General features: G+C 44.9%; 1 protein-coding gene across 1 annotated transcript in view; it reads left to right on the plus strand.

Moving 5' to 3' along the window:
• LOC310931526 (metabotropic glutamate receptor 7-like) overlaps positions 1-21,273 on the plus strand; it is a gene marked incomplete at its 3' end in the record, with an annotated part of 146,270 nt that overhangs the window by 118,638 nt on the left and 6,359 nt on the right. Inside the window, exon 9 of the mRNA XM_083894700.1 lies at positions 17,869-18,121. Within this exon, the coding sequence (XP_083750826.1) occupies positions 17,869-18,121 (253 nt within the window). The remainder of the gene's footprint in view (positions 1-17,868; positions 18,122-21,273) is intronic.

Here is a 21,273-nt window from a genome sequence, read left to right on the forward strand (position 1 = left end):
GAGGATCTGCTGTTCAGGAGAACCGGTGTTTATATAACCGGACCAGGCTTTTTCAGAGATCTCGCTGAGCCCGAGATTACAATACAACACAGCGTTCTCAGCAATGGCTGAACTGTTTGTTTAGAACCTTCAGGGCTTTGTAAACAAGGTAATGACGCAGATACACACTAAAAAACAGTGTTAATTGGAACTTCCGGTCTAGATCCGCTTTAAGGCTAAATACATAGCAAGAGTTGCTAATGTAGCTACATTAGCAAGGGAGAACAGCCTTGTCCAAGATCTCTGTTTGAGCTGTGAAGTTTTTGAGCTGAACACCTAAACTTCAGCTCAAAAACTGGATTTGATCCATTGGTCTTGATGAGTTCTGATTGGCTGCTCTGCCTCCTGGAAAAGCCGATCATTGCTCAACTTCTGAGGCTTGCAACGCAAAGCATCGGAACTCACCACATACAGTACGTTTGAGTCATAAGCCGTCAGTGAACATGAGCACGCTCACACATTCTGTAACAGGATAATGAAAAAAATGAAACACTTTCCCTGAGGCACAGAAACTTTCGAGTAAAACACAAGATTCAGTCACGCTTAAAAGAGAAAGTCATGTCATTTAAACTCACAGACTATACACTAAAACTTACATCAATAATTAAAATTGACGTAGTTGTCTGGAAACCACTTAGGCTCTTGCGAGATGTCTCCTGTACCCACATGAACCCCTTGAAAATAGAATGTGCTGCCAAGTATCGTTAGCAATGACTAACTATACTTGGCAAAAACTCCATCTTTCAGGTTAGATGAAAATTACAATTTATAATCCTCTCGTCTCTCGGCAAACAACTGCACTTGTCAGGAGTTACAGCCGGTGCTTTGGAGACAAGGAGTCTTTTAAAAATAACATGAAAATCTCCTGTCTCTCAGTTTCATGCTTGAGACCGTCAGCAGATTGCACCAGAAGCAGACAAAAAAACAAAAACTATGTTGTAGAAAGGAAGAAAATGCATGTTAAACAACCTTCAAGATGGATAACAGCAGCCTCTGCTCCTTTTTTAACATGCAGGAGAAGGTGTTTTTGTTCTGCACCTGCAAAATAGGACTCATGATAATGTTTGCAGATTTCTTTAATGGATATAGAGCAGAGGTCACTAATAGGTGGACTGCTGTGCAGATCCGGACCTATTTCCATTATCCATTGATAAACAAAACACTTCAATTCATGTGCTTGTACTTCATTTTCTTTCTTTCTTTTTTGTAGGCTTGTTTAAAATTAGAGATTTATTACGATAAAAATGAATTGGCCTAAATTAAATAATTGGTGAGCTGACATAAAACCAGTAACCGGGGGTTGGTGTAGCTCAGTGGTTAAGACCGGTACGTCATGGTAACAAGTTCAACTCCACCCCTGGCTGGTAGTACAACCAGTCAGCCAATTGTAAGTCACTTTGGATAAAAGTGTCTGCTAAATGACATGTGATGTAATGTAATAAACTAGTGCAAACATACTGCTCAAATACTTTTTAAAAACACATTTCTTAATACGCTTTTAAAGAGTGCCACGGTATCAGCAAACCATAAAAGAGCAGGCAGAGGTTCCATAGAGTGGGTGCAACAACTTCAAATGCTTGATCCCAGTAGAGACCAGTAATGTAAACAGGGGACTTACCATAAAGTGCTCTGCGTGTAAGGGTTTTAAACTGTATTCTAAATTTAACATGGAGCCAATGCAGAGATTTCAGCAGTGGAGTGATATGTGATCATGTATTTATCCCAATTAGTAATCTGACAGCGGTGTTCTGCTGGATTACTTGAAAATTATCAATGGACGACTCATTGAGAGCAGTAAATAGCGGCTTCAGTAATCAATATGAGATTAAATGAATGTGTGTATAATCACCTCAAGTTCGTGATTGGAGACGACGGATCTTAATTTGCTGATGTTTCTCGAATGAAAGAAGCAAACTGAATTAAAGTAATAATGAGAATCGCTGTGTTTTTGGGGTCAAGCTGTAAGGAGTATTGCTGCCAAGTTCCTGATGACATTCAAGCAGTTTAACATTATATATTCAGTATAAGCAGTAGAGTTGAATGTAATCTCCATAAAAATGGTAGGACAAGCTTTTTATAAATTGTCCCAGTGGCAGTAAATAGAGGTTAAAAAGCAAAGAAACCAGAACTGAGCCCTGTGGTACACCACAAGACAGACAGGGTACACACCAAGGGTGGTAAAGGACATGAAATCACCAACAGCAACATTATTGAGTCAGCACAAACCCTCAGAAGAGTGGTTTCAGAAGAGCGCAGTGTCTGAACGCCAGACTGAAACCTTTTAAATATGTTGTACCTCTCAAGTGCAGTGGTGAGTTGTGTACCAACAACTCTATGGTTTATGGGCTCAGCCTTGTCTAGATTAGATTTTCTAATAAAAATAAAAAATGTGCTGGATGATGGCGTTGGTGTAGTGTAACAATAAACAAGTTGGTATAAGATCTGAGGATAGCTTCATTTTGATAATCAATAGGGTTGGGTACCGAAAGCTGGTTCTTTTTGTACTGGTACCGATTTGCGCCAGCACTACCAAGTATTGGGGTGAATTCAAATTCCTTGCTTAACCCTCAATCTTAACCCTCAATCTCAAAAAATGCACGCTCTCGTTAGTGCAAGTGCTGTTCCGATTCTCGGAAAAATTAAGTTGAGAGCCAATTTTAAGGGCTGTATCGCCCTCAATATTGAGATTTTCCGAGACCACCCTTGGGAGCAAGGGCTACCCAGAATGCATTGCATGTGTGTTTTGACATAACAAAGATGGCGCCGAAAGCAGCGAAACGAGTACGCTACAAATGAAGTATTTTCTTTGTTAATAGAGATATAAAAATTTCGAAAACCATTGTATTATCTTAGTTTAGGCCCATATTATGGATTACTTATGTCATTGTTGCGTAACATTTATTTTGCTAAGTGCTTGCTTGTTGTTAGCATGCCGTCTGTGACTAGCGTTAGCCGTGTGGCTAATATTTGGCCAGTTAGCTCACAGTCAACAGCTGTTTGTAACAGGAAACAAAAAAGAAGAAGCGTTGGTTGTGGAAGAGAGTGGTCTTGTGCTACATTTGTGTCTAATTAACATGTATTTATGTTTATTTATGTACTGTTCTTAAATCTTCTTTGTAGAAAACTGAAACTGAGAAGTGTAGACTTTGTTTTACAACTGAAAAACATTTTGTGATGAGGTACCGAATTCCAGATAGTGATACCGGTACCGTATCGGTTCAATTATGAACGGCACTCAACCCTATTAATCAAGCTCGTCATCTCATCTAAACTGACTGCCTGGAAAGAGTCCAAGATTAATGAGTGTACAAGTATGTTAGACTATGATTGATGACGTAGATTCATTAATAGCCTGTGCAATATCAACAAAAAAAGAGAGGATTACCATCATCAGTGCTGGCACCTGGTGAAGAGAAACGGGTGGTGAAACAATATTGTTAATGGTGTGGAATAAACTGTTGGTTAGGCGAGCAGAGTTAGCAGACCAAGATTCTTCAGCTGAAGTATTGAAAAGGGTTAAGATTTCCTTTAGGTTAAGGCGATGAACCTCGAACCTCATAGCTTTCCATAGACGTTCAGCCTTGAGACATTTCTCCCTCAAGCAGAAAACAGTGTCTGACAACCCAGGAGATTTATTGCACAGAGCCCTAGACCTTGATATTAGTGGTGCAATGGTATTCAACCAAGTGGTACAATGTTCATTAAAAGACTAAAAGTGCTAAAAGTTTGACATCGTTAAAATTTGTAATAAGACCATAATTAAAGTGCACAGAGAACTTGTCAGCTGTACTATCAGTTATAATGCAAGAGTGAATAGTTCTTTTGGACACAAAGGGTTGACATTCACAGAAAAAATATACTGGCAACAGCAACAGTGTCATAGTGGATGACCGTCGCATGAGCAACAACTGAGACAGTTTGTTTGAAATTAAAAGATTCAGTAACATCATCTTTGTCCAGATAAGAATAACCAATATAAATGACCTTGTCGAGGTTAATAATTAATGTCAGCGGGTTATTGAATTCATATGGAAATGTACTTCCTGGACCAGGGCGGCGATAAATGAAATCACAGAAGAATGGCTTATGTTGGCCAATTTTTTGATAGTTGTAATTCAAAAGTCGTGTAGGAGTCGTTGCTCATGAGCTGGCAGGAAAACGGGTTCTTCCAAACAACTGCAAGGCCTTCACCATGGACCAGATAAGCACTGGGTCCCAATAAAGGAGCAGCCCACAGGACACAGTTCTTTCAATTGAATAAATTGCACATGCTGTTGCCAAGTCTTAGTCAGAAAAAGAAAAGACAGATTTTTCCTCCTAACAAATACATTAAGTATGTGGGATTTGTTTACCGCAGAGTGTGCATTAATCAGACACATTTTAGTATTATGCATCAACAGGTTATTTGACTTTGGTGATGAATACACATTTCATGTTGATTAAATTGCCAGTGTACGGCTTATTGGGGATAGTAGTAAATTTCACACTCCAGGGTGCAATATGGTGGTGAGTAGACTGTGTCTTATGCCTGTTACTAATAAATACAGGGATTACAAAAGTGGAGATAGTGTTAGGAGATGTGTTATTATGAGGATTGTCAAAATGAGAGGAAGAGAAATGTGATGCAGAAAACAGGGAGTGTAGTGGTATCTGAGTTTTGGGCCAGGGCGTCATACTGTGTAGGTATTGCTGGAATGTAGTGTCAGTTCGATGTTCATGGACAAGACACAGTATTCAAAATGGTTTGGATGGAGTTGGTTGTGTATAAAGATTCAGTTTGGTTATATATATACGGAATGTCTCTACTCCGGTTAAAACCCCATCAGCAAGATGGGAAGCTGAGCTCCAAAGCAGGGCGGAGGCATTTGATCTGAAACACACTGTTTTCATGGTGTCCAGCAGATTGTCCACAAGCCACTAGATGTCTTGTTAAAGTCTCTCAAATTGTTACCACAAAAGGGTGAATTATTGGTTCGAAACTGCTGCACAATAGAGGTTACAATCTTCCACACAGGCATGTGGATAGCAACACGTGTTACAACACATGGAGTTGCCGACAATATACACTTTGGATGGGTGTGGTGTATTGAGCTGAGGGGAGGTGACCTGGAGTGGAGTGATCAAGTCAGTGTTGCTGATCCAGCGCTGGAGATGCAGCCGGGTAAAACCTGTCAGAAGCCACAAGGAGGTCCTAATTAGAACCCTGCTGGCTGTGGGAACCATGCAGGTTCTTTGTCATGGCTAAGGCAGCCATCGGTCCAAGTAGACCGGGTGCTTGTCTGGTTCTGGAGTAGGAGTTTGGACCTGAGATAACTCTTTATTCTGCTCATGCCGCTCATGAGTGTGCAGTCCGTCAGCATCTGCCAACATTTGGAATTAATTACTCAGACACAGAGTTTCAGATGAGCAGTCACACATCTTCATCACCCAGGGCCCAGAGCCTGACCAGGGAAGAGTAGTGTCACCACTTACCACTGCTGCTGAGCATTGGCTGGACTGTCTGGCACCTTCTGCTGCTGCAAAAGGAGCAGCTCTGTTACGATTCCACCTGCACCTTCTCCTCAATTTTATTATTAGTGTTGTTTTTGTGGCTGCTGCTCTTTCCCCTCTCCTCTGACTCTGCAGGGGGCGTGGCTGACCCAGTTCCCAGACACCGGTGATCGTTTGCACCTGCGCGGCTCCTCCTCACCTGCACCAGATGTGTAATCAGCGGGGCTTAAAGGCGGAGCCATTTCTCCTCACCGGTGTCAGATCGTTTTCGAACGTACATGGGTAAAGTCATGCTGCCAGCTCTCTCGCTGTACTTACCTCACAAGAATACTTACCCGTTCGTCTCCGCTCCAGGTCGTCACGTCTCCTGCTGGTCTTCAACTCCCTGGCTGTTCCGGTCTCCCTATTCTCCTGGGATCTCCTGTGCCACGTTCGTGAGTTGTCTCCACTCTGGATTTCCGCCGACCTGCCGAGTCACCCCCGCAGTAGCTGCAAGGACAATTTTCCTCCTTTCTCTCCACCTATCCCCTATCGCTTCCCACTTTTGGGAAGTCGTTTTTTGTTATACATTTTCGTAAATAAATTTATATTGTTTTGAAATAGCCACCTCCGTCTCCGTCTGCTTTCGGGTCCACGCCACTAATCATTACATAACGATCTGACCAACATGGACCCGGCGGACTTTGACGCGTTAAAGCAGGCTATTTCCGCCCAGGGCGCATTCATCGGGCGCCATAGTCAGATGCTTTCCGAAATCTCTCTTTCACTCCGCGAACTCTCGGCTAATGCTGCTAGGTCGGCTAACCCTCCCGTAGCCTCCGCCACTTCCGTTTCCGCTAGCGCGGAGCGGATCATTGCGGCTAGTAGCGCTAACATAGCCACTTCCGCTAGTTCGCCACGGGAACCTTTCGTCCCCATCCCCGAACGATTCTCCGGGGAGATTGGCAAATGCACAAGCTTCCTTTTTCAATGCTCGCTTGTCTTTAGCCTTCAACCACGCACCTACCCCGATGACAATGCCAAGATTGCTTTCGTTGTAAACTTGTTGTCGGGGCGAGCCGCTCAGTGGGCAACGGCCACGCTATCCCACGCAGCCCCCGCTTCAGTTAGCTACTCGTCGTTCACCATCCAGTTGTGCAAAGCTTTCGATCACTCTCCTCAGGAGTCCGACATTTCCTCCAGATTAATCAACACCGAACAGGGTAATTCGTCGGTGGCCGATTTTTCAATTCAGTTCCGCATTCACGCTGCGGAGAGTACATGGAACGACGCGGCGCTGCGCGCTATGTTCATTAGGAATCTGAAAAGAGAGATACGCGATGAACTAGCGACACGGAACGACGCCCACGATTTAGATTCACTCATTGCCTTATGTATCATGCTTGATAATCGCATCCAGGAGAGAGATCGAGAAAGAACGGCGAGTAGCCGGCGCGTCACTAGCTACTCACGTCCTCACAATCCGGCTCCCATTTCTCTGCCTCCTTTTCCTACCTTTCCTGGTTCACCTGAACCGATGCAGCTGGGGCGTACTCGACTCACCTCCGCGGAGCGGACGGTGAGGGTGAGAAGCGGGGCCTGTCTCTACTGCGGCGAACTGGACCATCAACGGGCAAACTGTCCAGTACGCCCAAAAGGACTAAGCTCTCCAACACACGCCGGAGTGTTGGCAGGCGGTGCCGCTTCCGGTGCCACAAAGAAACGTGTGATCCTCCCAGGTCAACTCCGGTGGGACCAGAAGTCGGTCACGCTCCCCTGTCTGGTCGATTCTGGCGCAGACGACTGTTTCCTGGACTTGGACACTGCCCTCCAGGCCGGGATCCCCACGATCCCGCTCGAGACACCGAAGGAGATCCACGACCTCGACGGCAAGATCTTGGCCACAGTCACTCATCGCACCAGACCCATCGCCCTGGTCCTGTCCGGCAACCACCACGAGCTGCTTCAATTATTCCTGATTCCGTCGTCTTCCTCCCCGATCGTGCTGGGCCTGCCCTGGCTGGCGCTCCACAATCCCCGGTTCGACTGGTCGTCTGGGCAACTCTCCAGCTGGAGCGTTCCCTGCCACTCCCGCTGCCTCCGCTCAGCACTGCCCGCTCCTTCGACCACTCCGGTTCCGGTTCCCAAGCCTCCAGATCTTTCCACGATTCCGGCGGCGTACCACGACCTCGGGGAGGTGTTCTCCAAGGACTTGGCTCTCTCCCTTCCTCCCCATCGACCATACGACTGCGGCATTGACCTGCTTCCGGGGTCCACATTACCTTCCCGACGGCTGTATAATCTATCCCAGACCGAACGCTCATGCATGGAAGAATACGTCAACCAGTCTCTGGCCGCTGGTCTCATTCGTCCCTCTTCATCCCCTGTCGGAGCCGGTTTCTTCTTTGTCCAGAAGAAGGATGGTACCCTGCGCCCTTGTATCGACTATCGTGGTCTCAATGAGATCACGGTCCACAACAAATATGCTCTGCCTCTTATGGACGCTGCCTTCAGCCCTCTGTGCAAGGCTAAGGTTTTCTCCAAACTCGACCTTCGCAACGCGTACCATCTGGTTCGTATCAGGGAGGGAGACGAGTGGAAGACCGCCTTCAACACGCCAATGGGACATTTTGAATACCTGGTCATGCCGTTTGGATTAACGAACGCTCCAGCGGTCTTTCAGCACCTAGTCAACGACATTCTGCGTGACATGCTGGACAAATTCCTGTTCGTGTATTTGGATGACATCCTCATCTTCTCGGAGTCCGAGCAGGAACACGTCCAGCATGTCCGCATGGTGCTGCAAAGACTGCTGGAGAACAAACTATATGCCAAGGCAGAGAAGTGCGTCTTCCACGCATCATCAGTTCCTTTCCTTGGTTTTATTATCGACCAGGGTAAGCTGTCTCCAGACCCGGCCAAGATCAGCGCGGTGAGGGACTGGCCGACCCCCTCCAACCGGAAGCAGCTGCAGCGGTTCCTAGGTTTCGCGAACTTCTACCGGCGATTCATCCGGGACTACAGCAAGGTGGCTGGACCCCTCACTCGACTCACCTCTCCGCTGCAACCATTCTGCTGGTCCGATGACGCCGAGAATTCCTTCCAGAGACTCAAGGTACTGTTCACGTCTGCACCAATCCTCTCCCACCCTGACTCTTCCCTACAGTTTGTCGTCGAGGTCGACGCCTCCGACACTGGAGTTGGAGCCGTTCTTTCGCAACGCTCGCCTGCCGACCAAAAACTGCACCCATGCGCTTTCTTCAGCCGACGCCTTTCCCCTGCCGAGGCGAACTACGACGTGGGGAACAGGGAGCTGTTGGCGGTCGTGCTGGCGCTTCAAGAATGGCGACATTGGTTGGAAGGTGCGTCTTTTCCGTTTATCGTTTGGACAGACCATAAAAATCTATCATATTTACGAGACGCTAAACGTCTCAACTCCAGACAGGCACGTTGGGCCCTGTTCCTGGGGAGATTTGTGTTTACCCTCACCTTCCGACCTGGGTCAAGGAACGTTAAACCAGACGCATTATCTCGACTATTCTCACCTGATCCACCTTCTCTGTCTCCCGAGCCAATCATTCCCCCAGCCTGCATCGTGGGAGCTGCTTCCTGGCCGGTGGAGGAGAGGGTCCGTCTGGCCCAACGAGAGGAACCAGACCCAGGAAACGGCCCTCCCAACCGGCTCTTCGTCCCGGGCGCGGCACGATCTGAGGTATTACAATGGGCACATGGCTCTAAGCTCACATGTCATCCCGGCCACAATCGCACTCTCCGGTTCCTCCGCCAGCGATTTTGGTGGTCCTCCATGCCTCAGGACACTGCCGAGTTCATCCGAGCCTGTCCCGTCTGTGCCCGAGGGAAGACCTCGAACCGCCCTCCAGCTGGTCTCCTGCAGCCGCTCTCCATCCCACGTCGTCCCTGGTCCCACATTGCGGTGGACTTCGTTACCGGGCTACCACCGTCTCGCCTAAACACCACGGTCCTGACGGTGGTGGACCGGTTTTCGAAGTCCGTCCACTATATACCGCTCACCAAGCTCCCAACTGCCATCGAGACGGGGGACCTCCTAGTCGAACACGTCTTCAGACTCCACGGGTTCCCGCAGGACATCGTATCAGACAGAGGGCCTCAGTTCGCTTCCCAGGTCTGGAAGGCGTTCTGCTCGGCGTTGGGGGCGTCCACCAGCCTCACGTCCGGGTATCACCCCCAGTCTAACGGCCAAACAGAGCGGGCCAACCAAAGTATGGAGAGTGCCCTCCGTTGTGTCGCCGCCCGCCACCCCGCCTCCTGGAGTTCCATGCTTCCATGGGTGGAATACGCGCACAATTCCCTGGTCTCCGCATCTACCGGCATCTCCCCATTCATGGCGACCCTGGGCTACCAACCACCCCTCTTCGACTTCCAGGAGGAGGAGGTCGCCGTCCCTTCTGTCCAGACCTACCTTCGCCGGTGCCACGCGGTGTGGAGACAGGTCCGGTCATCCCTTCAACGATCTTCCATCCAGAGCCAGAGGCAGGCCAATCGCCACCGCATCCCGGCTCCAGACTATCGCCCAGGACAAAAGGTATGGCTGTCCTCTAAAGACCTTCCCCTGCAGGTCGAGTCCCGGAAGTTGGCACCTCGTTTCATTGGGCCGTTCATCATCGAGCGGATGGTCAACAGGTCCGCCGCCCGCCTGAAGCTTCCTAGAGCTTTACGAGTCCACCCGACCTTCCACGTCTCACTCCTAAAACCAGTGGAGGAGTCGGACCTGGTCCCACCCTCCAACCCTCCTCCTCCACCCAGGTTTATCGACGGGGGGGAGGCCTACACAGCCAGGCGTATCCTGGACAGCCGACGCAGGGGCCGGGGTCACCAGTACCTCGTCGACTGGAAGGGGTACGGCCCGGAGGAGAGATCTTGGGTCCCACGCCATTTCATCCTGGACAAAGACTTGCTGAGGGACTTCCATCGGACCCACCCGGATAAGCCTGGCCTAGCGCCAGGAGGCGCTCTTTGAGGGGGAGGTACTGTTACGATTCCACCTGCACCTTCTCCTCAATTTTATTATTAGTGTTGTTTTTGTGGCTGCTGCTCTTTCCCCTCTCCTCTGACTCTGCAGGGGGCGTGGCTGACCCAGTTCCCAGACACCGGTGATCGTTTGCACCTGCGCGGCTCCTCCTCACCTGCACCAGATGTGTAATCAGCGGGGCTTAAAGGCGGAGCCATTTCTCCTCACCGGTGTCAGATCGTTTTCGAACGTACATGGGTAAAGTCATGCTGCCAGCTCTCTCGCTGTACTTACCTCACAAGAATACTTACCCGTTCGTCTCCGCTCCAGGTCGTCACGTCTCCTGCTGGTCTTCAACTCCCTGGCTGTTCCGGTCTCCCTATTCTCCTGGGATCTCCTGTGCCACGTTCGTGAGTTGTCTCCACTCTGGATTTCCGCCGACCTGCCGAGTCACCCCCGCAGTAGCTGCAAGGACAATTTTCCTCCTTTCTCTCCACCTATCCCCTATCGCTTCCCACTTTTGGGAAGTCGTTTTTTGTTATACATTTTCGTAAATAAATTTATATTGTTTTGAAATAGCCACCTCCGTCTCCGTCTGCTTTCGGGTCCACGCCACTAATCATTACAAGCTCATGGCAGCAAGATGCTTACTATGGGTCGTGAGGATCATTAAAGAAATTCCAGGATCAAATAATTCTTACCAATGAGCAACGTTTCAGAGGTTTTTTTTTGTGTGTAAGCTCAGATGTTTGTGCTTAAAAAGTAGGTGACTGATGGCTAAAATCTGATAATCCAGTTAGAGTAGGGTTAAAAACTACCATGATTAAAACATGATTCGGAAAAAGCACAGACAGGTACTGAGAGGCAAGAGAAACCCGTAAATTCACACAATGAGCAAGCACCTGTCACTTAACTGCAATACTTAACAATAACACGCATAATATCAATTCACACCCCTATAATTCACTTAGACCAGAGTACAAACCACGATGCAGAAGATGTAGCTACAATTGTATGTAAGTATAAGTAAATCACAAGATCAGGTATACAGAAACATAATCAAATTTAAAAGAAATAATCCAACTATCAATCATGAATACTGCTTTTACTTTATATTATTGTGGTGGGATGTGCAGCCAATTCCTTGCTGATATTGGGCAAGAGTCGGTTTGGTCTGTGGCATGAAGCTGGAGGAGGAAGAGAAATACAACATCAACGAGGGGACAACAAATGTATATTTATATTTAATATGATGTTAAAATTAATTTGTTTTAAAATAACATTTTAGTGTACCAACAACTTCAAAATAAAACTCAAAGTTTGATTTGATTGATGCCTTTTCTCTTTTGATTTATGACTGCCAGAATGATTGGTTCTTTCACAATAAGCACTGTTCCGCAGTGTGATTTCCTTGTTGGAAAGAAAGGCACACCACTGTGCGGACATTGCTTTCTGCAGACACAGCATGTGTTCCGCCTCTGCACCAGCACTAAGTCAGCCACAATAATAAAATGGTTTCTTCCAAAAAAATAAAATAAAAAACACACACAAACAAACCAAAAAAAACAGTATCTTTGGTCCTCTGGAGCCCTCCTACATTTTGGGCAAGGCCTGGACAGCCAGGAGTTATTTCCTTTTCTCGAAATGCTTGATACATATGAGCACTAACTAACAAAACACCATCTGCTTTTTCTGAGATCGTTTTGATTTAATAATTGCCTGCTATGTCAGAGAAGGTTATGTCTTGTTATGTGGTTTTGTGTAGCCTGTTTATTGATCAATCCCGATGCCCAGAAATGATGACTGTGAACAGTCACCCTGTTCACACTTGGTGTTAACATCACTCCTCAGTCATACAATCATGTGCACATTGTGCTACGTACAGAACGCTTCCAGTCCATAGTAGAAATATATCCTTATATCCAGTCACAAAATACCCATTAGGTGTGTGTTTGAACTGCCATAATTATTGGTTTCCTCAGCTGACATCACTGGCCTGCTGTTGTTTAAGAGTTTTTTTTATGCAATCAACGCTCATACATGTTTGTTTTAAAACTGATTCGGGTCACATGATGCAGTAGAGGCTAGCACTGTTGCCTCTCAACAAAACATCTCCGATTCAAATCGCAGTTCTCCCTGTCCGTGCACATGTTCTCTCTGGGTACTCAGGCTTCCTCCCACCATCCAAAAACATGTAGGGGTTAATTGGACACATTTAATTGACTGTAGGTGTGAATGTGAGAGTGTTGTCTGCTGGGATTGGCTCCAGCCCCCTCACAAACTCTCATGTGGAAGATAAAGCGGCAGACAACGTGAGTATTTGTATAGCACTTTTCTAGTCTTGATGATCACTCAAAGCTGCTTTACAGTACAATTTTGCTATTCACCTGTTCATTCTGATTCTGACACCAATACACTCACACGTTCATACAGTGCATGGTTAATTGTCTTGCCCAAGGATACATGTAGACTAGTGGAGTCGGGAATCAAACCCACAACCTTCCAGTTGAAAGACAACTAACTCTACCATTGATCCACCGTCACCCCCGACCCACTGTGTGCAGTGCATTTTCTATCACTTTTCTATCTATTAATCATTTTCTATGATTAATCACTTAGAATGAACATTTTATTTCACATTACAGCAACGCAAGTAGGGCTTGGAATGACTTAATGACTCACTTTCTCTTTTTTGCTAGCTTGCAACACTTTTTTTTTATATTTATAGATTATTTCTGTGTATGTGTGTGATCTGTATATCAATATACAAACACTTATTTTGAAATTCTGAAAAAAATATTGTTATTGTCATATCATGATGGGATATTGTGACATAATTAGAAGCTATCAGCTTCCCCTTCTGAACAGGTTTGTTGGGGTTTTTTTCCTCACACAATTGGACTTCTGTTTTTACTTGAACGCCCCCTCTCCTGACCAGACTAGATGCTCAGTGGCCCCCAGGACATTTGGGTTTGGGACAGTATACAGTGTGGGGGAACCAGATCCGATGTCATGTGGTCACTGGAGACACACTGAACACAACAGGTGGAAATGGTCATTTACCATGGATGTCAGTGCTAGGTCTAAATAGGGCTAAAATAAAGGGACATTATAGGGGTTTCTTCAACACAGACCAGGGCTTTGCAGCACAAAGCCAGACACAGTTATTCCACAACATGAGGCTGGCTAGAAAGTAAGCCACCCAAAACAACAAGCGGCATCCAGGTAGACGAGAGGAGACTTCAAATACTCTGGATCCATAATTGAGCACATTTGCTAATGGAGCAGAGAGCCTTCTAATTGTCGCTTACAGAATCAAGTCCTTGTCTCTGTATGCATTTATAGTAAGCATCCCCAACTGAACTATACCCCGCTAAATTGCTTTTGCACTAAGTATATCCCTGGTGGGTTTAATTATGAGAATTACCCTCAACAGCTTTTTGTCGAAGTGGAAAACATGCATTTTTTGGGGCTGGATGTTGGCGTTTGTCAATGAGATGTAAAAATTCAAAATCAAACATTTGATTCCTGATGAGCATGTTAATAAATCATCGCCGCGGCTATAAATAGAGAGTTGCCAAGCAGTTGTGAAAATGGCTTCATGTATTTATTTATGTTAAAGCAACAGCATTTAATTATGAATGTTCTGTGACAAGAGAGAAATTCAAGTGGAGGGTGAGAGGGGCTACGAATTTGGGTCAAGCTCATGGAGCAGCACAGAAAACCCTGTATGTGTGGTTAGATACAAAAAGAAAGGGGTATTTAATATGGTGTGTTTGTGTAGCTGCATTAGCGGGACAATACCTAAACACTGTGTGTGTGTGTGTGTGTGTGTGTGTGTGTGTGTGTGTGTGTGTGTGTGTGTGTGTTTGCTGTTGTATGCCTGCCTCTGAAATCAACTCTCCTCGGTGGTCAATAAATCAGTTTAGAAAGGGTCAGCATTGTAAGTTCAAAGGGATCAGAATCTCATTAAAAGCGTATTCCAGTCATGTTTAGTTGCTCGCACCAAATTCTGTAGTGTTTCCATGGATACCAAAATAGGTTTCCAAGTTGCAAACATGGAAACACGACACAGGGCAGAGATTCTGCGGTGATCATGTTTGACATCATGTGTGCGACTGATCACTGGCTCCAAATATCTGATCACAAAAGCTGCAAATTCACAGCTCAGACTCCAGAGAGAAGGCGCAACATTTTCTGTTCTCCTCAAGCTTAAGAGAGCAGAGTGCATGGAGAGCATTGTGATATTCATACAGTTATTAATATATGCCAGATAATGTGAAGCTGCTCTACACGTCCTAACAGGAGCGAGATGCAGTTGAGTGTATTGGCATGTTGATAATATCAGGCACTGAAGTGTTTTGTGGAGATTGGAAAACAACAGCATGACTGGCATGTAAATGAGTATGAAAGAAATTACTATTAGTCGAGCTGTTTACCGTGGAGGAACTGTATGCAAATGGTGACATTTCCTTGTCTCACTGAATCAGTGAGCGTTTCTCTGCTCTGCAGATACACCGTGGTAGCTAATGTGCTTACAGTTCCCCATCCACACTACCAATGGCTGACAGGGAGGCTGCCTGTAAGTGACATCTGATGCTTTCAAGTGCAGTAGATTAGTGCTGAGGCTTTTGTGACGCACTCTTGAAACAATAACATCCCCTCTTGAAGTGATTCTTTCTCCTCCAAGACCCTCAAAAACAAGCCCTCGTTGAATGACTGACTTCTCTACCTCTTGGTGAAAAACATCACCTCTTAATGAAGGAAATTTCACGTGAACCTGAACAACGAGCATGATCTGGGTTGTGCAAGTTCGCAATTACAATGGGACACTTATGTAACCCCCTGAAAAGGAATGTCATGAAAAGAGAACGCAGAAGTGTCTGTCTCACATGAATGGTAATCTTGTGAATGATTGTACCACTTAACTCAGTGAGAGCCTTTCACAGGCCACAGAGACACTGAATGCAGACCTGCACTGTCCTGCAGATACAGTAGTTGTCTTATTGTATTCTACATGGACCAGCTACATCAACTGTTAGAGGAGGAATAAGCTGCTGAGTGGCTAGAATACGGAGGTGTGTAAGTAGAAGTTTAAATTTGCTGTGGTGTAACTTGGGAATATAAGTTAGGGTTTTATGGAATTGTACTCCAGAGTTTTCAACGTTAATAAAAAGTCTTAATATGCAGTTGGATGATATCATGTGAAACAAATAGTCTCAAGTCGTCGTGACTGCTGTGTGACTGGTGTGCTGCAGTAAGCAGGCTGCCTCATTACTGTCTGCTGGTGTTTCTGTGTAACACGTCGCATTTTTTTGCTGATTAATTGCAACCCACTTTTACTCAAAACCTCTGTCATTACAGTGTCTTACAACCAGCTGTTCATTTACTGTAAAATTGCACTATTTCTGCTCAAACACTCATAGCACTTTCTTATTCCTCTTACAACATTCTTGCTAATTCCACGATGGTACTGTTTATAGATCGAAATTGTTTTCATTTTAAACACATTTGTGAAATAAATTGTGTTCATTGCATAATAACTGACATTTAGCCTTCTAGAGAATGATCGGACAGACAATAAGTTACCTAAAAAATGCACTCATGAGAGCGAGAAACTGAGACTGAGCCCAACAGAAGATTAACCATATCCAAGAGGCATTCTGGTTTTTGTGTTTGAATCCAATTTAAGCCTGGTGCAGTCATGTCCTCCATTCTGAGCCAGGCTAATCTGTACTTCCAGAAATGAATCGAGGCTTTAGAATTGCATTCAGACTTTGTCATGTAAAAAAAAAAAACACTGAACAGGATGTAGCCAAAATGGACAGAAAATCCATCAGTTTTATTCATCTGCAGACCATATTTGAACAAAATGAACATTAAAACACCTTATCAAGTAGCCTACTCCAGCGACCGTGAGTGAGCCTGACCCTAATAGAAATATCCATCCCTTTTCGACTGCTTTATCTTCCATTTGAGGGTCGCGGGGGAAACTGGAGCCAATCTCAGCAGTCACTTTAGAGTGTCCAATTAACCTAATCCCCAATCTGCATGTTTTTTGGGCTGTGAGAGGAAGTCAGAGTATCCCAAGGGAACCCATGTGCACACGGGAGAACAGACATACTCCACACAGAAAGACCCTTGGTTGAGCTGAAGCCAGAAGCCAGAAGCTGAACCAGTGACCTTCTTGCTGTGAGCCAACAATGCTAGCCACTGCACCACAGTGTATCCCGAATGTTACTCTCTAAATTTTTACCAACTTGACCATCAGGTATGGGTCCCAAAGAACGGGTCCACAGTGTGTGTGTGTTTAGTCTATAGTGTGTATACCTCTGTCATCTACTTATTTCTGTCATCACAACATAATCCACAAATCCATAAATTTTAAGTATTTTTAGACCTACCCCCTCCAGGATCGCTGCCTAATTGTACACTTCCTCTGTTCACTCCCTAGTAGGTTGCCAGGTTTGCACATTATTGACATCAACAAATTGTCTCATTATGACTGATGTTCACTTGGCTGATGTCCTCTCATCAGTCAAGTTTAGTCTGTTATCAGGGTTAGACAAGCAAGACTAGAGTCATTCTTGAGTCGTCCACCTTTGATAAAACATCTAATCCACAGGGAAAACAAGAGTGACTGCATCGTGTCACAGTCACGGTCAGTCATATTTGTCAAGTAGGACAGGACGGGGAGAAAATAAGATATGTGAGGACATTTTGAAGTCACAGTGATGCTCCTATTGTCATTAATACGCTTGAATACGTCTTTGACTTGAGTGAGTAGCTGCAGGTCAGGCTTTAATAAACGCCACTGGATTCTGCAGCTCCTGCACACATGGATGCCCATTTCCACGCTGCAACACACAGCAAATATCCAGACCACCTACATCTGTCATATCATTACAGATCAGATAATACTGTCAGGTCATTAAAACAAGTGTTTTTTATCACTGAATTAAACTATCAGTTCTTATCAGGGAAGCTTCGTATCACACGAGTGCATCAAACAAACATCTTCACTAATGATATAGGTCTTTGTGTCAGGGGATTCTTCATGACCGTTTTTCACTGAGAGCTTATATCTTGTGATAAGGCATTGGTTATTATTAGGTATTGCCTCTATGCTGTACTCAACAGTGTGACTGTTCTGTAATTGGCTGCAGATGCGCAGCCATCATAGCTGTCTTGTCTCTCTTTTTTCTTCATAAGTGTTTTTGTGGGACTCGTGATTTATTTATCTACCTTATATAGGTGTAGCGATGTCAAATTAAAGCCCACACTGCATTTTAATGCTATTTTATGCTCCTCTACTCTTGCAGTCTGCATTAAAGATTAATATTTACCTGCCTTCCTTTGCTTCCTTTCAGCTGTACATTCAGACGACCACACTGACCATCTCCATGAACCTCAGTGCCTCGGTAGCACTGGGCATGCTCTACATGCCCAAGGTGTACATCATTATCTTCCACCCGGAGCTGAACGTACAGAAGAGGAAGCGTAGCTTCAAGGCCGTGGTCACAGCTGCCACTATGTCATCGCGTCTGTCCCAGAAACCCAGCGAAAGGCCCAATGGAGAGGCTAAGACAGAGCTGTGTGAAAACCCCACTGCTGATCCCATGAGTAAGTAACCAAGTGCCACGTACTATATATACTCTACATACACCAATAATAACACAGCAATAATAATTTTCAGTCATATCACTTAAATGACTTCTGGTGAATAGCAATTCTCTATTCAAATACATAATTTAGCATAAAGCCTTAACACCTTCAACACTTTGTGTACTCGTCATTAATAAATAATATTCAAACATTTCAACAAAAGTTAAAACACTCTAATGTAGTTAAAAGTAGCCACAAGAGCATTTTCCAAGAGCTCGCTAATGTGCGGTATCTGTATATAAAGACATATTCAGCATAACTACAACAGCGCTTTACTCAATTGTGTTTATCTGTGTATACACCCACCTACACTTAAATTAAATATTATATTTTTGTATCTCCTGAAAAATGCACAAAAAAGATGCACATTTAGTTTGTACTGATATATAAGTGTTTGTATTTTGAAGCTTCACGCAGTATTTAAAATACCACATGAATGGTTTTCTATTTTCAGTCACACATGAGCTTTATTTTACCGCATGTTGTAAAAACTACAGTAGGCACAATCCATCTGATGTGTTATATATTGAACTTATAGAGATGGATACATGGTATAGACTATATTTCTATTGGTTTGAAATCTTAATTTTGTGAGATGTCTCATATATCATGTCTCTTGACGAGAAAGTCCCATTCCATCAGTTTAATTGGGTGGTGACTTGGTAAGAAAGTTCATATAACATCCTGTAGAATGGACAGAGTTATCTTGTTTCCTGATAAATGGTTAGACCTTTAGCCCTCGTTCACAGCACAGAGAATGAGAGAAGATGAGGGCCCTGCTCCTGCTGAGAGATTTCAAGAAGCAGGAGCTTTGTCACTGGGAACGGAGGGAGATAATCTGTCTCGGTAGCTGTGTGTTACTCATACCGCTCTTCATCTCAAACAGTAAGCATGATCCTGTTAGCAAAGATAATGCCAGGTATTAGCGCTTGAGTGGGACAGATGCATTACCTCCACAGTTAAGTGATAAATAGTGCTGTCAGTTGATTAAAGTGTTCTTCTGTGATGAATCACATCATCGTTCATAGTCAACTTGCCATCAATCATCTTTTAATACTCTTATCAACACAGGGTGACGGCAGCATTTGGCCTCTACAACACACTACATGTGTGTTGTTTTTTAAGCTCAACACATTAGGTGCCCTGCATTCCACGCACTAGCTCCCATGAGCTTTTTCTTTATTGATTTGGCTGAAACACTGTCACTTTTTTTCCTCTCTGTTAAAGACTGCATGGAAGTTCGTTTGAAGGAGTGCGCACACACAATGATGGACCTGAAAGAGTCAGTGTGAATTATCCACCTTGAAACTCACTTCACAGTCTAGTGCTGTTTGAGTGAGAGTGTCCTTTTATGTAGTTTTTAAACTGTTTGTTTTGGTTTTTAGTCATCTGCAGGAAATCAATACACTCTGTGCCTGTGCATCAAATAAAAATTGTGGCCGTAAAGGAATTTGAGTAAATATGTTATGATTGCGTTAACTTTGACAACAGAGAGTGATGAAGTGTGTTTGTTTCTGGAAAAACAACAAAACCACGCCAGCACTAAACATGGATTTAGCACAAGAAAAACTGCACATGCTGTGTTGCCATGGAAGCTTTTTTTCTCTCTCTTTCTCTCTTGATGATTGACACATCATGCAAATCGCACATCACAGGCTCAAAAGGCCTCGTCTCCTGCAACGCTTCTAATCACGCCGCGCGATTATGGCACCCACAGGTGCAGCAGCCCCTCAGCGATCTTTGAATTATGCCTACGAGATGACAGATCTTGCCGGGAATTTCTCCAAACACCCAACAGTTGTCACACTCATCTGTCATGAGCCGAATGAGCTTGTGTGTGTGTGTGTGTGCGCGCGTGACTGTTCATCTGTGCATGCAGTTTGCGACGTGTGCATCAGTGTGTGACTGAATATGTGTGAGTTGCGCACATATAAGTCGGAGAGATGATGCAAGAGTATCACATCCTCGCCAGACTTCATCCAGCGCCTACACATTCTGCATCGACGGTGAAAAACCTCAACATCTGTCGCTGCTGCACATCAAAATTCCCCAAGCAGGGCACGTGGTCTCCGGGAGGTCCTCCCAAAAGTGCACCGTGTCATCTGCTCTGCGTGTCTCTCACCTTCTGTCTCTCCGTCATGAATGTCTTCTCGCCTGGCCGCTCCTCCCCGTGCACTCTCTCTCTCCTCCCCACCCCTCCCCACCCCTCCCCTCCCCCTTCTTTTTTAGCAGCAGTGGAAGTGACATTTATTAATGGCAAATTTATGTGCATGACTGACCCGAAACCTGAACTAGGCCTCGACCGTCCCTGGAGACTGTCCGTCAATTCCTGTAAACATCACAGTGCCGAATACCTCCATTCAGCCCATCAGCCGGGTATGAGATGACTTAAAGGATTACCAGCATGATCAGTTTTGCTGAATTGGGGTTGCTACAGTGCAACGTCTTTGTCATAAAACACTTTTCAGACAAGGGAATTTATCCTTGAATGGAAACAATTCCACTGTCCTGTACTAGTTTTACTTAAGTAAACATGTGTTTTTGCTTTAGTACTTTCTAGGTGATGGTGTGAGTGTAGGGATCATTTCAAAATAATTACTAAAAGACATAGTAAAACAACTAAAATAAACAGTATTTTTTTCCATAAATCATTTCTGCAGTATTGAAAAATCTTATTTTTCTTTAAAATCAGGGCCGCTACTAACAGTGCTCCTCATAATCCATTAATCTGTCAATTATTTTCCCAGTTATTTGCTTGTTGTTGTTTCATCATTCATCCATAACATGCAGAAACATCCTTTAATATCTTCAAAAGATATTACGTTTACTGTGATAGACGAGCAAAGAATCCAGGAAACACACAATTAAAGGTCCAGTGTGTACTCTGCTCGGTTTGGTATCAGTCACGTCGTTTTCCCATTACTGTAGTGTCTCCTCAGTGTGGGCGGGGTGGTTGTGGTTTTATGTGGGACACAAACACACAAACACAGTGATGAGCAGGGCAGTTCTCTTTTGGTGTAGCTGAATCATTAGAATCAGTTAATTAAAAAGATAGTCAGTACTTCAGTACTTCCTGCATGACCGGAGCACAGACTCTGTCTGACACAGTC

The sequence above is a fragment of the Microchirus variegatus genome (assembly GCF_963457635.1).
Source record: "Microchirus variegatus genome assembly, chromosome: 9".
Classification (NCBI taxonomy): Eukaryota; Metazoa; Chordata; class Actinopteri; order Pleuronectiformes; family Soleidae; genus Microchirus; species Microchirus variegatus.